Source organism: Vicugna pacos, chromosome 1 (genome assembly GCF_048564905.1).
Source record: "Vicugna pacos chromosome 1, VicPac4, whole genome shotgun sequence".
Taxonomy (NCBI): domain Eukaryota; kingdom Metazoa; phylum Chordata; class Mammalia; order Artiodactyla; family Camelidae; genus Vicugna; species Vicugna pacos.
Window position 1 is genome coordinate 32309025 of NC_132987.1, and position 15257 is coordinate 32324281.

Sequence of the window (15257 nt, forward strand, 5' to 3'; positions counted from 1 at the left end):
CAAGGATTGAGAAGGTGCAGCAACAAAAGATGCAGGTCAGTAAGAGGAGAGAAAATGGAAAAGAAAACTGTATGGGAAATGGAAATGTGGGAAGGAGCCTCCTGAAAATTCTTCATAGGGAGAAGACACAGACATAAAAAATTAGCACATTTAAAAAAAAAAAGAAGTCAGAAAAGAAACATAGTATGTTAAAGAACAGGGCATTGTCATTTAAAATCAGGTTAAAATAGATCACGTGCTTCTTGCTGCAGTTTTGCTTCCTGCCAGCTCCATGCGAGTCCTGTCAAGACAGCATGGCCCACTGTTAGGGGCCTTGTGATCCAGAGGAAGAATGTGATAAATTCAAAACACAGTTTGTGTACAACTATCAAAGGAAAGCCAGTACAGAGAGTTCAGTATTTTTGTTGTCTTAAGACTATAGATAAGGAAAACATAAGGGGCAGAAGTTTTCAGTTCTACCAGTTCCTGTAGCTAGCTAGCTAATGAAGATGAAAGATATTCAAAACTAGAAGGGAATGCTCTTAGTTAAACATGCAGAATTGAATGCATATGTTTCTCTCTCCTTCTGTCCCAAAACACCACTAAAATGACAGTAAATTAATAAAAAAAGGAGTAAATCCATAAGGAAGAGAACAAGAAAAGAGGTGACACTAGATGAAAAAGATGTGTTGACCAAATTTTGGAAAATGGAAAGCAAGGTATGGATAATAGGTAATTAGCAGACTGTAGGATATGGAAACCTAATGCCTGTGAGGAGTGTAGGAGTGGCTGGAACCCTAAAAGGAGCAAACTCAATCACGTGACATGACACTGGGCAGACTCAGGAACTGGGGACACCAGATACCTCTGAAAGAGAGAGGAAAGAGTGGATCCGAAAACAGGACTGTTTGAATGATTGTAGAAGGAGCAAATAAGTGCTTGGATGCCCTCTCTAACCCCTCAAGCAGCCTCCACCCACCATCCTGGCAGGATACCAAAGGTCTACATTCTAGAAAAACTGAATACCAGGGTCTCTGGACCTAAGTAATATACAGCAGCAGCGTATGGGATAAGGCAAGAGCTGGAGTAAAGTCTGTATATTACAGAGTGAGACCTCCCAGTCCAAGTCACCTGCTCACTTCCCAGAACATGGACAACCAGGCTTACGTGTCAGTAGCCAGAAAACTATGGACACTGACAATTGGGGTCTCTTAATGAAGTGTTATATCCATGTCCCATCTACCCACTGAGACATATCCCAGTCAATAAGCTCTCCTACCTAGGCACACAGAGGTTCCAGGAACATTTTGGAGGCTCATTTTTAAACATGAAAAGCCAAGGATCCCCAGTCATTTGAAGAACACCTCTGCTATCAAAGACAGAAATCAGGATCAAACAAATAAGCAAAAAATAACTCATAAGAAACAAATATAAAACAACACGGGAAGCAAAAGTGAGCTTCAAAAAAGAGCATAATTAATATCCTTAGAGAGAAAAGAGATGTTGTATCCATGAAATAAACAGGAGGCTATAAAAAAAGAAAAGGAATGAGTATTAAAATACAAGAATTGAAATTTAAAAATTTAATGTTTGGCTTTGATGATAAAGCTGAAGAAATCTTCCCAGAAAGTAGAAGGGAAAGGCAAAGAGATGGAGAGAAGAAAAGAAGATTAGAGGATCAAGCCAGGGTGCCTAATACCTCACCAATAGGAATTCCAGAAAGAGAGGACAGAGAAAATGGAAGGGAGAAAACTATCCAGGAACTAATTCAAGAATTTTTCCAGGCACTGAAGGGCATGTATTTTCTATGTTGAAAGAGTCCACCCAGCATCATGAGCCATCATTACCTTAAGGATAAACATAAGTACTTGTAAGCTTCCAAGAAAAAAAAAAGAGAGATCACTTAAAGAGGGTTGGGTATCAAAATGACCTCAGAATTCTTTACAGCAGCAGTAGAAACTGGAAGACAATGGCTTCCAAATTCTGAAGGAAAATTATTTCCAACCTAGGTTTCTATATCCTGCAAATGATCAATCAAATCCAAGTGTCAAATAATATTTGCAGCTATTAGAGTTCTCAAAAATAATACTTCCTTTTCAGCCTTCCTCAGGAAGCTGTTAGAGGATGCATGACACCACAATGAGGGAGTAAACTAAGAAAGGAGAAGACATAGGAATAAGGAAATGAGTGTTCTGACACAAGAGAGAGGTAGAGGGAGTCCCCAGGACCATGGTGGGCAGAAATCCAAGAATTACAGCAGTGCAGATTTAGAAAACTATCAGGCTGGGTTTAGCAGAAGAACAGAGGGATTTTAGAAGTGTGTATCTGAAAAATAAGAAGCTGATGGATTACACGGAGTGCTTGACCATGTTGAGAGTATATTTGCACTTCTGTAAGTGGGTTTGGTGAAACAGATAACCATTAGTTATCAACACCTAGACAACGAAGTAGAAAAAGACTGGGATAATAATAAACTCTAGAAGGAAACTGTGCAAGAAAGGAAAGGTAATCACAGTGCACTGCATGGCTAAGATGTGAATAATATTTACATGCTATAATCATATAAGGTGAAATACAGTTTTGACTAAAGTTTGTGATATAAATTGGGAAGATTTCCCAATAAAATTGAGATAGGAATTTCCCCTAGGGGAGCAGAGATGTCTCCTAATAGGGCAGGAGAAACATCTGTTAAGAGTTGGAATAAGAAGCTAACTCCTCATCTTTCATTCTATGAAATCAGTAGAAAACAACGTCAAAATTGAAAGCCATGAGATACTGTGTAATGATATTATTTAGGAACATAGAGATAAATATCACAAGGGACACCTTAAAAACCTGAAAATGGTTGTTCCTGTGAGGCAGGACTGGGAAGTGTGAAGGAGTGATTTTTTTTCATTATAATTGTATAGTATTATTTAAATTTTTAACTGTATGTAATATATTACTTTAATTTTAAAAAATAATTTAAATTAATGGAAAGGAGTAAATTATAAAGAGGACCTGATAGGGTGGCAGAGGAAAGGATAAAGGACAAACCAGGAAAGTTATAGATAAAGCAAATAACAGAATATGAGCCTTTAAGGAGATATTTTTTTAAAAAATCAAGAAAAAGTAGATTCTAGCTTAAACTTTAGTGACAGGTGCCTGACATACTTCTATTTATTCCAAGTCTGAATAAAAGGAGAGCTCCTCCATGAACCCAGAGAATCCCAGAGGCAAGCTTAGGTATACATCTGTGTGCCTAAAACAGTTGTTCATGCATTCGTCTAAAATTTAAGTAGTTGTTTTTAAATAGATGCTAAGAAGAAATAGTAATTCAGGTAAAGGGATGAAGGAGAGGTGCTCTATTAAATGGGGTGGTCAGAGGACTCAATATTCAAGCAGACCTAAAGTGAGGAACAGAACATTCCAGGCAGAGCCAATAGGAAGTGTGAAGGCCCTGTGGCAAGGAGCATCCTGGGAGAAACCACAAGGAAGTCAGCGAGCACTACTGGAGCTTAGCGAGCAAGGAGGGTGGATAGAAAGCAAGATTGGAGGGGCCAGTTCATGTGGCGTGTTTGTGGGCTGCAGTAGGACTTTGGATTATTTTCTAAATGTGATGAAAAGCTACTTGGAATTTTGAACAAGGGAGCAATATGATCTGACTTATTTTTAGGGGATAAACTCTGACTGCTGTGTGAAAAATAGGTTGAAGGAGGGGGGCAAAAATGAAAGCAGAGAGACCTATTACAAGGCTCTTGGAAAGGTCTAGAAAAGCATTGATGGTCACCGTGGTAAAAGAGGTGAGACGGGGCCAGATATTTTCAAGGTAGATGTAACAGAAGTTGCTGATGGGTTGGATGATGTGATCAAGGATAACTCCAAAATTTGGAATCTCAACAACTGAGTGGGTGAAAGTGACATTTACTGAGACAGGAAACACTAATAAAGAATACAATTGGGGAGGAATATCAAGAATTTGATTTGGGACATAGTAATCTCAATATGCATATCAGATATTGAAGTGGAAGTGTTGAATGGGCAGTGTGTTCAGGGGAAGGCTGACTAGAGATACTGATTTGGAGATATCTACAAACAGCTGATACTTAAATGAGATCACCCAGGGAATGAGGTAATAGAGGAGAGGGCTGAGAACACTCCATCTTTCAGAGGCTGGAAGGAGGAGGAGAATCCCGCAAGGGTGGCAGAGGAGGAACATCTAGTGAGGTAGGAGGGAAACTGGAGAGGACTACCAAAGACTCTGAGGAAAAAAAGTGTCCAAAGAGGAGAGCATGCAACTTAGACAAGATGCCCACAACCCCTTGTACAGAAACTTTGGTTTCAGATAGCTTTTGGAATTCAAATTATTTTGAATTTTAGAAAGTTAGTAAAATACATATGTTCCTGGAGATTTAGGGCAGTCCCTCCCATACAGTGACATTAATATTTATGCAGTGGAACATAGGAATGGCCCCACGGAGTGAAATAAATAAAGATAATCAGTCCAGTCAGATTTTATTACCAATGCTATGAGTTACACATATTTTTCTTTTCTGAGCTTTTTGAATGTCAAAGTTGTGGCTAATGGATTATAGATGTGTATTTGCTTTCTTTCTTTATAACAGCAGTTTTCTCGGCATCTTGGATCTGTCTTTGTTTAAAAAACAAAAAAGGAGAGTATATATGTTTCTCTATAGGATACAGACAGAGAGAAATGACAAGAAAAAGTGAAGGAAGAATTTTCCCCAAACTATTTACAGTGGTTACCATTGAGGGAGTCAGAAGATGGGCAGGGGTTTCACTTCTTACAGCTTTTTAAAATAGGGGGGATTGTGGATGACTTTTAAATTTTTTGGTGTTTTGAATATTTTTCGAATATGAAGTCTATTTAAAGAAAAGAAAACCTATTTGTTTAGGAAAGTTTATTAATAAATGTGGCAAGGATGGATTTATGTAAACTCTAAGCTTAAATTTTAGGGTTACATGCATTTACAAATACAAATCACTTTTTTTACAAGGATTTACTTAATTTTAGGATATACACTTAACTGCATTTGTATATTTATTTGATATAGAGAAAATGGCACACATTTCTCTGGTAGCTCTATTTATGAGAAACCAAAGTTAGTAAGTTAAAAAATGAGTGGTTCTCTGGGGGAAGGAATTCTCAGTGGTAGACTGCTTGCACAAGGTCCTGGGTTCAATCCCCAGTAAGCCCCTTAAAAAATAAATACATAAATAAAATAAATAATTAAACCTAAATTGCCTCTGCCCCCCAGAAAAGCTTAAAAAATAATAAATTATTTTTTAAAATGAGTAGCTCTCAATTTGGAACTGAATAAAGAGAACATCTGAATCTCTTCTGAAGAGTAAAGGGGTAAGTGGAAGTTCTCTAACCTCCAGCTGCACGGGGAGCAGGGGAGGACGGGGTGGTGCATGCGGAGGGGCTGTTCCCAGGGTTGTTCGGCAGGGCTAGGGGGCTCAGACTGAGATCAGGGCAAGACTGTCTTTCACATGTTGGAGAGTCAGCCCTGAATAGATGCTAGATAACTGACAGAATGAGAAAAAATACAGAGAAATTGTTTTTGTTGTATATAATCAATACCAATTAAGTCTTCATTAAAGTTAGCTCACTGACTTGGAAAAGTAGATCCTGAACACTATGTCTTCCTCAGCTCTTCCTCTCCATCCTGAAAATCCACTCTTGAGGCGTATCAGTCCAAGGGATTATTCCCCTCCATTTCCACTTCTGTTTTGATATGTCTGCCTTAGTTTTCGCAGGGTCCATCATGTTCACGAGCATAGAAATAACAATGTTAAGAACAACCTTCCTGCCATCCATTTCACTTCTTTCCTGGAAATGTATTCACATTCTCCTTCCTGCTTTACCAAAGGATCATTTCCATCCACTGTTTTTCTGCAGTGTTTTGGGCTGATCAGATTACTTGAACAGAAGCCTTAAATGGAGGTTTGGGCACATCCTTTGCTAACTCCTACTCATCTTTTTGGTTTCCACACCTTTTCCACAGACTTTCCTTTCACCTCAGCTCCCCACCCAGTTGGCCAACCACTCACTCACCCTGGGATATATCTAGTTTGGGTCAGTGGAAACTGTAATCTGATCATTCCACAAGTGGTTCTGACCTCTCTGGGTAGAAGGCATGAGCAAAGACACCCATCTGTGCTTCTTCACTGAGGACTTGCTTTCCTGGCATGTTCACCCCAAATTCTGCCAGATACAGTGATTGCCATCACAAGTGGAATTCTCACCTTCAGAATGATCAAGTTACCCAGCAAAGTCTTCTCTTGCTTCTTCCACTGTTTTTGGAATTGAAAGCAATCCAGCTGTCTCTAAGGATAAAAGTGAAAACAAACATAAAAATAAACCAGTCTTACATTGCAGAGAGTGAGGGGAATTGGCCATTTTTTTAATATTAGAAATTTCAAACAGATGGTGAGCTAATTTATATTTTCGTTTTGACATTTGCTTACCCAGTGGGAGTGCACTTAAGCCGTATTTTAAGTCCATTCAAAGTGGCCTTCATCAGAAAATGTTGTAGACGTACCTATAGATGATGCTCTCCACCAACTGGCAGAGCTTATGGACCCAGGGATGCTAGCTCACCTCCTGCTAGACCATGCTAGCCAAGGCCCACTAGGGATAGGAACCTCTGCCCTGGAAACTTTGGCCTCCTATCCTCCCTGCCTCTATCTCATCCTGCTCAGGGCCATTTTCCACAGAATTGGCAAAGGGATCTTCCTTTCTTGCAGATTTGACCTTCCAGCCCCTGATCAAAATAAACCTTTCAATGACTCCAGATGGCCCTTACAATGAAGTTAAAACTCTATTATTAACATGTTACCAAAGTCAGCCTTGATCTGACTCTCCTGCCTCCTGCCTGTCTCAGTCCTGGTCTCTCCTTCCATTTTGCACTCTGCACTTGAGTCATACTAAGCCATGTGTCGTCCCAAGATGTGAATCTCCCTCTTTCACTGCCGGGGGTTTGCACTCTCTGCCCTCCTCTGCCTGGAAAACCCCACCACCCCTCTGCACCTGACTCATGCCTCCCTTCCATTTTGACTTACAGTTTAGTTGCAATCCAGTAATAACACTATTTTACAATTCTAAAATATGGCCAAAGATACTTCCACCTAAAAGATTTAGAATGCTATGGCTTCACTGATTATTCTCATGTTTGCCTACAATTTTCAACCTTACCAAACATATTCCATCTTAGACATTTTCCCATGTTGTTCAGTGAAAACATGTATCAAAATTCTACAGCAATACAAACTTCCAAAAATATAAACAACCTCAAAAGACAAACATTTTGCCTAAATTGCTGAAAGCAATATAACCACGAGTGAATGATTCTTTTCCACATACAGTGGAACTTTCCACCAATGTGTCTCATTGACTGGCCACGTCCACATGTGCTCTTGTTATGCTCTGTCATGCACACTCCGCTTTTGAACTCGCAATTCCCTAAACTTGATGTGTTCTATTTCCATTTTTGAACTCTATGGTTGAATAAATTACAACATCTGAACTGTGTCTTGTACAAAACTGAGTTAATAATCATCCCCATTTTAAAAGAGGGGTTAGTGGTGTCATAGGAAGTACAGATATTTGAGATTTATCTGAAATGTCATGGTTTTTTGACATGACAAAAATAGAAGTCCTATCTTTGGATCCTGTTTTCAGTTTAGAGGTTCTGGTTTGGGAAAGAACAGAAGAAAGAGAATTTGTTCTTTGTTCTGGAAGCTAATAGCTTTGAAGAAGGATGATTTCCAGAGCAGTGGGCCCGAGACGAAGATGGTCAGCAGCCCTTCCAAACCTCAGTCAGGAGTTGGCGGGTGCTTTGCTCTCACTGTACTTGCCACAGGGACATCTTTGGGTTCACTCCACCCTTCCATTTCCTCCTTTAGTGGAGTGTCACTTGCCTGAAATAGCTTATAAGTGACTTGCTTTATGGACGTTTTCCACAGAGCACTACTCCTTTCCTTTGAGACTGGAATTTAATTTTAGCAAATGGATTGGAGCTTATTTTTCTTTTAATGAGAGCACTTGTCATCACATCACCCATCACTGTATCCTTCCATACTGGTGCACCTATTATTCATGTCACCAATTTATTGACCTCATTGCAAACTGCTAACTTTCACATTCTCAAGCAAAATTAACTTTTCCATAGATTTCTTAATCAAGGGAATTTTTATGCTAATTTATTAAAAGCCTCTTAAATCTAATAACTTCAATACATTCTGCCTACTTAATCTACTAGTGGAAAGGGAACAAAATGTACTGTTTTATCCTTTTAAAAGAAAGTTTAGATTAAGTTTAGAAAAGTTGGGCAAAACCAGGTGCAATGTCTTACTGTGTTTATTGCTTCAGTGTCCTGGAACACAATGGCCCCTGCATGCTTGATATAATTAATTAGACAATTACCTGAAGCATAGGCAGCTTGGAGCCGGGCTCTGGAGGCAGGCAGGACCCCACCACTTCAAAGCTGGGTTACTCTCAGCAAGTTACATACCTGTCTGAGCTTCAGTGTCTTTCTTTGGCAAATAGAGTTGTTGGGAGCAGGAAATGAATGAGATGATGCCTAATAGGCACTTTATTAATCTCTTCTCTAGCCCTCCCTCTCCTGCCTTTTCAACAAGTATTTCAGGAAGACTTAATGAGAACCAGATGATAAAGCCACAGACACCATCCTTGGTCTCCTGTTCCTCAAAAAAAAAAAAAAGAATTAACTGGAAGCAAGTAATTAACCCCCATTATTTAAAAATATATATGGATATATGGATCATATGTGTCTACTACTAACATATGTAAATGGTGAGGCTGTTTGACCCAGACATGCCACTGATTTTATAGAATATTTGTATGCAACTGTTAATCTGGAATTGCTCCATTTTCTTCAATTTTGATTACCAAATTTGGAATTGAATGGAATTCTGACCATAATCACAAGAAACTCAAATACAGGAAGATGCTACTTTCCCTGATGTTTTGTTATTTAGTTCCACTGACAGCAGATTAGTCAGTAAGCCCTTAGAAGGATGCTTTCCACTGAGCATCAGACTTGGGAATGCCTTGGCTAGTCTTACAAACAAGCTAACCTAATGGGGAGTCATTTTTTTAATTGAGGTATAGTTGATTTACAATGTTGTATTAGTTTCTGGTATACAGCATAGTGATTCAGTTATATATATATTTTCTTTTTCATATTCTTTTTTATTATAGATTATTACAAGCTATTGAGTACAGTTCCCTGTGCTATCCAGTAGGATCTTGTTTATCTGTTTTGTATATAGTAGTTTGTATCTGCTAATCCCAAACTCCCAATTTATCCTTCCTCACCCTTCCCCTTTGATAACCATAAGTTTGTTTTCTATGTCTGTGAATCTGTTTCTGTTTTGTAAATAAGTTCATGTGTGTCTTTTTTTTAGATTCCACATGTAAGTGATACCATATGATAGTCTTTTTCTTTGTCTGACTTATTTCACTTAGTATGATAATCTCTAGGTCCACCCATGTTATGGCAAATGGCATTATTTCATTCTTTTTTATGGCTGAGTAATATTTCATTGTATATGTGTGTGTGTGTGTGTGTGTGTGTATACACACACACACACACACACACAACTTTTTTATCCAATCATCTGTCGATGGACATTTCGGTTGCCACCATGTCTTGGCTATTGTAAATAGTGCTGCTGTGAACTTTGGGGTGTATATATCTTTCCAAATTAGAGTTTTCTTTGGATATATACCTAAGAGTGGGATTGCTGGATCATATGATAAGTCTATTTTTATTTTTTTAAGGAACCTCCATACTGTTCTCCATAGTGGCTGCACCAATTTACATTCCCACTAACAATGTAGGAGGGTTCCCTTTTCTCCATACCCTCTCCAGTACTTATTATTTGTGGACTTTTTAATGATGGCCATTATGACTGGTGTGAGGTGATATCTCATTGTAGCTTTGGTTTGTATTTCTCTGATAATTAGCAAGATTGAGTGTCTTTTCATGTGCTTATTGGTCATCTGTATGCCTTCATTAGAGAAATGTCTGTTTAGGTTTTCTGCGCATTTTTTTGATTGGGTTGCTTGTTCTTTGTTATTGAGTATATGAGCTGTTTGTATTTTGGAAGTTAAACCCTTGTCAGTCATATCATTTTCAAATATTTTCTTCCAATCTGTAAGTTGTCTTTTTGTTTTGTTTATGGTTTCCTTTGCTGTGGAAAAGCTTTTAAGTTTAATTAGGCCCCATTTGTATATTTTTGGGTTTGTTTCTATCGCCTTGGTAGACTGACCTAAGAAAACATTGCTAAGATTTGTGTCAGAGAATTTTTTGCCTGTGTTTTCTTCTAGGAGATTTATGTGTGTCTTGTCTTGTTTAAGTCTTTAAGCCATTTTGAGTTAATTTTTTGTGTATGGTGTGAGAGAGTTATCTAAATTCATTGATTTATATGAGGCTGTCTAGCTTTCCCAATACCACTTTCCAAAGAGACTGTCTTTTCTCCATTGTGTATTCTTGCCTCCTTTGTCGAAGGTCAATTGACTGACTATAGGTGTGTGGGTTTATTTCTGGGTTCTCATTCTGTTCCATTGACCCATATGTCTGTTTTTGTGCCAATTCCATTCTTTTAATTACTGTAGCTTTGTAGTATTGTCTGAAATCTAGGAGGGGTATGCCTCCAGCTTCATTCTTTTTATTCAGAATTGTTTTGGCAATTCTGGGTCTTTGAGGATTCCATATAAATTGTAGGATTATTTGTTCTATTTCTATGAAAAATGTCCTGGGTAATTTGACAGAGATCACATTAAATCTGTAGATTGCTTTGGGTAGTATGACAATTTTAACAATACTAATTATTCCAATTCAAGAACATGGGATATCTTTCTATTTCTTTAAATCATCTTTAATTTCCTTTATCACTGTTTTATAGTTCTCCACATGTAAGTCTTTTACCTCCTTGGTCAGGTTTATTCCTAAGTATTTTTTAATGTGATTTTTAAAAGGATTGGTTTTTTACTTTTCTTTTCTGGTATTTCATTGTTAGTTTAAAGAAATGCAACAGATTTCTGTATGTTAATCTTATAACCTGCTACCTTCCTGAATTTGTTTATCAGCTCTGGTAATTTTTGTGTAGAGTCTTTAGGGTTTTCTATGTATAGTATCATGTCATCTGCATTTAGTGACAATTTACCTCTTCTCTTCCAATTTGGTTCCTTTCTATTTCTTTTTCTTGTCTGACTTCTATGGCTAGACTGCTAATACTATGTTAAATAGAAGTGATGAGAATGGGCATCCTAGTCTTGTTTCAGATTTTAGTGGGAGGGCTTTCAACTTTTCATCATTGAGTATTATATTGGCTGTGGGTTTGTCATAAATAGCTTTTATTATGTTACAATATATTCCCTGTATACCTACTTTGGTAAGATTCTTTTATCATGAATGGATGTTGAATTTTATTAAATGCTTTTCCTGCATCTACTGAGATGATCATGTGATTTTTGTCCTTTCTTTTGTTGATGTGATGTCATATTGATTTGCATATGTTGAACTATCCTTGTGACCCTGGGGCAAATCTGACTTGATCATAGTGTATGATATTTTTCGTGTGTTGTTAGATTTGATTTGCTAATATTTAGTTGAGAATTTTTGCATTTATATACATCAAAGATGTTGGGCTGTAATTTTTCTTTTTTGGTAGTGTCTTTGGTTTTGGTATCAGGGTGATGGTGGCTTCACAGAATGAACTTGGGAGTGTTCTCTCCTCCTCAATCTTTCGGAAGAGTTTGAGAAAGATTGGTATAAGTTCTTCTTTATATGTTTGGTAGAATTTGCCAGTGAAGCCATCCAGCCCTGAACTTTTGTTTGCCAGATGGAAAGTTGCTTTTAGTTGAAGAATCCTGTAGCACAATCACTTTAATTGTGTTTACTTATTTGGATACCACTTTGAACTGCTTACTTTTCAATCTCTTTTTTGACATCCTGCAGACATGAATGTTGAGACATTAGGGATATCCAAGACTTAATCCTTACCATGGGCCTTGAAGTACTTTTGGTAAATTTCATGGATAAAAGACAGCTATTACTCTTCAACTAGAAATGTAGAATCTCATTATGGGAGGGAGTCTTCATGATCTAGAGTCCAGTCACACATTTGAAGCTTAAATTTGCTCCAGTACTTCCCAGTCAAATGACATTTAGCCCTTTGGAGTATCCTTAGATTGCACTGACTATTAAAAAGTTCTTCCTTATCTTAACCCCCATAGCTTCCACCCTTGGCTCCAAATTCTGTTGGGGACATAAAAAGTGCCTCTGCTCAAACTTACAATGCTGCAGACTTGCTGAGGGCAGGAAATGAATCCACTACAGCTTCCAGTAACTTGATGTATGATTACTGAATGGAGTTCAAAGCAGATGTTGTTCTTTATTTTGATATATATCTTACAGAAGAGCAGATTGCCAATATATTTCAGTTCTATTGAGAAAGTACCACATAAAATAACTGATTTTAATATCGAAATGCTATAGCTGATATATTTTATGCTTTCAATTTTATAATTTGAGTGATTTTTATCTGTCATATGTTGTAGTTTCCCTTTATTATAAAATAACATATTTAATGGCACTACAGATATTAACTAGTAGACATCACATGTGCAGCACAGACTGTCTGAGACACAACACACAAGAGGAGATGAAACTCCACAGAAGTAGGCATTAGACGCTCTGGGTTCCAGCACCAGCCCCCCCACCAACATCCACGTGACCGTGGTTCTTGTTTCCTATTCTGCAAGCTGCGAGGGTTGAACTAAATGTTCTCTTAAAGTTCTTTCCAGCTTCACAAACAATTTACATTTTAGACTTGTTTGTCCCTGCAGTAGAATATCTACAAAGACAGTTAAAGAACACAGACCTCTGGTTTCCAGTTGAGTTCTCAGTGTATATTTCCAATAACTATCCATATGTACACAGTTTAAAGCGAGGGCTGCCTTTTTCCCCCCTTTTTCTCGTTTCAGAACACTTTGCTTCAGGAAACAGTGCGTAGAGAGTGTGAAGAACGCTTTGAACTGACAGAGGCCTTGAGTCAAGCCAGAGAACAGCTCCTGGAGCTCAGGAAGCTCGGGGGACAGTTACCGCTGTCACCGTGCTCCCTCAGCCAGGGCAGCCTAACCTCCTCTGCCGCAGCCAGCGGCAGTCAGGGAGAGAGAAGGCTTGCAAGACTGAACTCAGAAAAGGGAATCAGAATCCCCAGCCTGCGTGGAGTGTCAAAACCTACTGCTTCCCCAGCCTCAGCTCAGCCCAGCAGGGTCAGCAACTCAGGTTTGCCCACTCTTCCCCAGCCACATCCTCCCCGGGGGCGACCGTCTTCAGTCAGTGAGACCAGACAGAGACTGGCTGCCATTCTGTGGAAGAGACTGAGTCAGCAGTGATGGATCCAAAGTCAGGAGTGGCTGCACACAGCATGTCTGTCTTTTCCAGAAGGCAGAGACTCACTGTAACTGAGGATGATAAAGATCAAATTATTAGTGCAGATCACGAATGCATATTGACAGATATTTTTAACAAGATAATTGGAAAAGCTAGAAAATTGTGGTCACATTTTCCAAGAGGCCTTTGAAACTACAGCAGATGATGAAGTTGTTGGTATTCCAGAGGGCCAATTTCTATATTTATGTATTGTGTATTTAGATGTATTCTATGAATATGCCCTTTTAGAGATCATTGGTAAAAATGTTCATCCATAGCATTTTTCTTTTATTTTTTTTGCACCATTACAAGCAGATATATTTCCACAAAAAAATAGATCATATAGGTTTTGTTGGTGTTTGTTCATTTGTTTGTTGAGCTGAGTAGTTTAAATAGATGTAATTAGTATTCCGAATAGAAAATGAAAGTACGTTAGTCCTTAATTTGATAATTTTCAAAGTGCTTATTCAAATATTTGCAGAGTTCTTCATCATCATTATCCAAAGTTTCTCTTTGTCACCTCATAATGTAATTAGTTAATCTAATTTCTTTTTAAGTTAGGTCAGAAGTAATGATAGGTAATCTTCAGGAAGACAGTCTGGGGACCTTCTAGGAAAAGAGACAGCAACTCCAAGGAAAAGGTGGTTTACTTTTTGGTCATGAAAATATCACTTGGTAGAGATTTTATACATCGAATGCTTTTTGGTACTAAGAGTCAGGTTTTGGTTTGAACTAGTATTATTCTTAAGTCATTGTGTAGAAAACTAATTTGAGACAGTTTAGTAGAGGCACAGTGCTACTTTGGGATTCAAATGTTATTACCCCTGAAAATGGGCAACTGTTTAACATGTTTTCTGTTTTCAGAGTGAAAAATTAAAACCAGAAACTAGACAGGCTATTTTATGTAATCTTAAAGCTTCGGGCTCCTCCTGTTTCTTAAAACACAACTCTTTACCTTAGGCTAGTGTTCATCTATCCTTTTCTCCATCTAATAGAAGTGTACTTTTCTTCCATGACTGATTTTACACAAATCCTTCATCTGACTGTATTGTGGACATCCAGGCTTCTTACTCCCAGATTAGAATGAAGGTAACACATGTGAAAAGTGGCACATAAAACTCTTCTATTTGGCTACCACACTGAGGAGAGAATCCAAATGTACTTGGAATCCCTCCTGTGTGCAAAAACAAGTAAACCTACTGAGCAAAATCAAGTTTATCTCCAATCTTTCAAAAGACTGATGTAATCTACCAGTAGGGTGTTTTAATCTCAAAACATTCCACATTAGGTCTGCTAATTTCCCTGACTAGTTTAAGTGAGCACATCTAGTGTTAAGGTTTATAATGCACCTTATAATGGCATTTGACAAGGGACTATAACATCACATAATGGTGGTGGTGCAGTGGACCATAGAGGTCACTCAAACAATCTCCTCCCCTCCTATTTTTTTTTTTTTAGCCAGTTTGTGTTTTATTGGCTCCTGGATGCTGCGGCCTTAACCAGTACTCCCGTGATGTGTCTCACGCGGTGGGTCCAGCCGCTCCTTCCACTGCTTCTGCTGCTTCTTCGGGTTGTCTTCATGCTTGTTGAGCCCATGGTTCATACACGCGTTTTCTTGGGCAACACACCGACCAGGGGCTTGTACTTCTAGACTTTACAGAATTTCCTCCGGCTTTCTTCCTGAGTCTGGTTAATGACAATGAGAACATAGGTGATGAACTTACTAACAACTGGGATCTTGGAGAGTTTGGAAGCTGCACCACCTGTCGCTTTAGGACATGCAGCTGGGACAGCGCCACCTTCAGGACC

At 38.4% G+C, this 15257-nt stretch overlaps 1 protein-coding gene across 5 annotated transcripts in view; it reads left to right on the forward strand.

The window, feature by feature from the left end:
* LEKR1 (leucine, glutamate and lysine rich 1) overlaps nucleotides 1-14565 on the forward strand; it is a 192324-nt gene extending 177759 nt beyond the window's left edge. For all 5 annotated transcript variants that reach the window (XM_072959700.1, XM_072959696.1, XM_072959713.1 and 2 more), the window contains one exon: nucleotides 12998-14565. In XM_072959700.1, coding sequence (XP_072815801.1) covers nucleotides 12998-13411 — 414 coding nt within the window. In that variant the 3' untranslated portion in view covers nucleotides 13412-14565. The remainder of the gene's footprint in view (nucleotides 1-12997) is intronic.
* The last annotated feature ends 692 nt before the right edge of the window (nucleotides 14566-15257 follow it).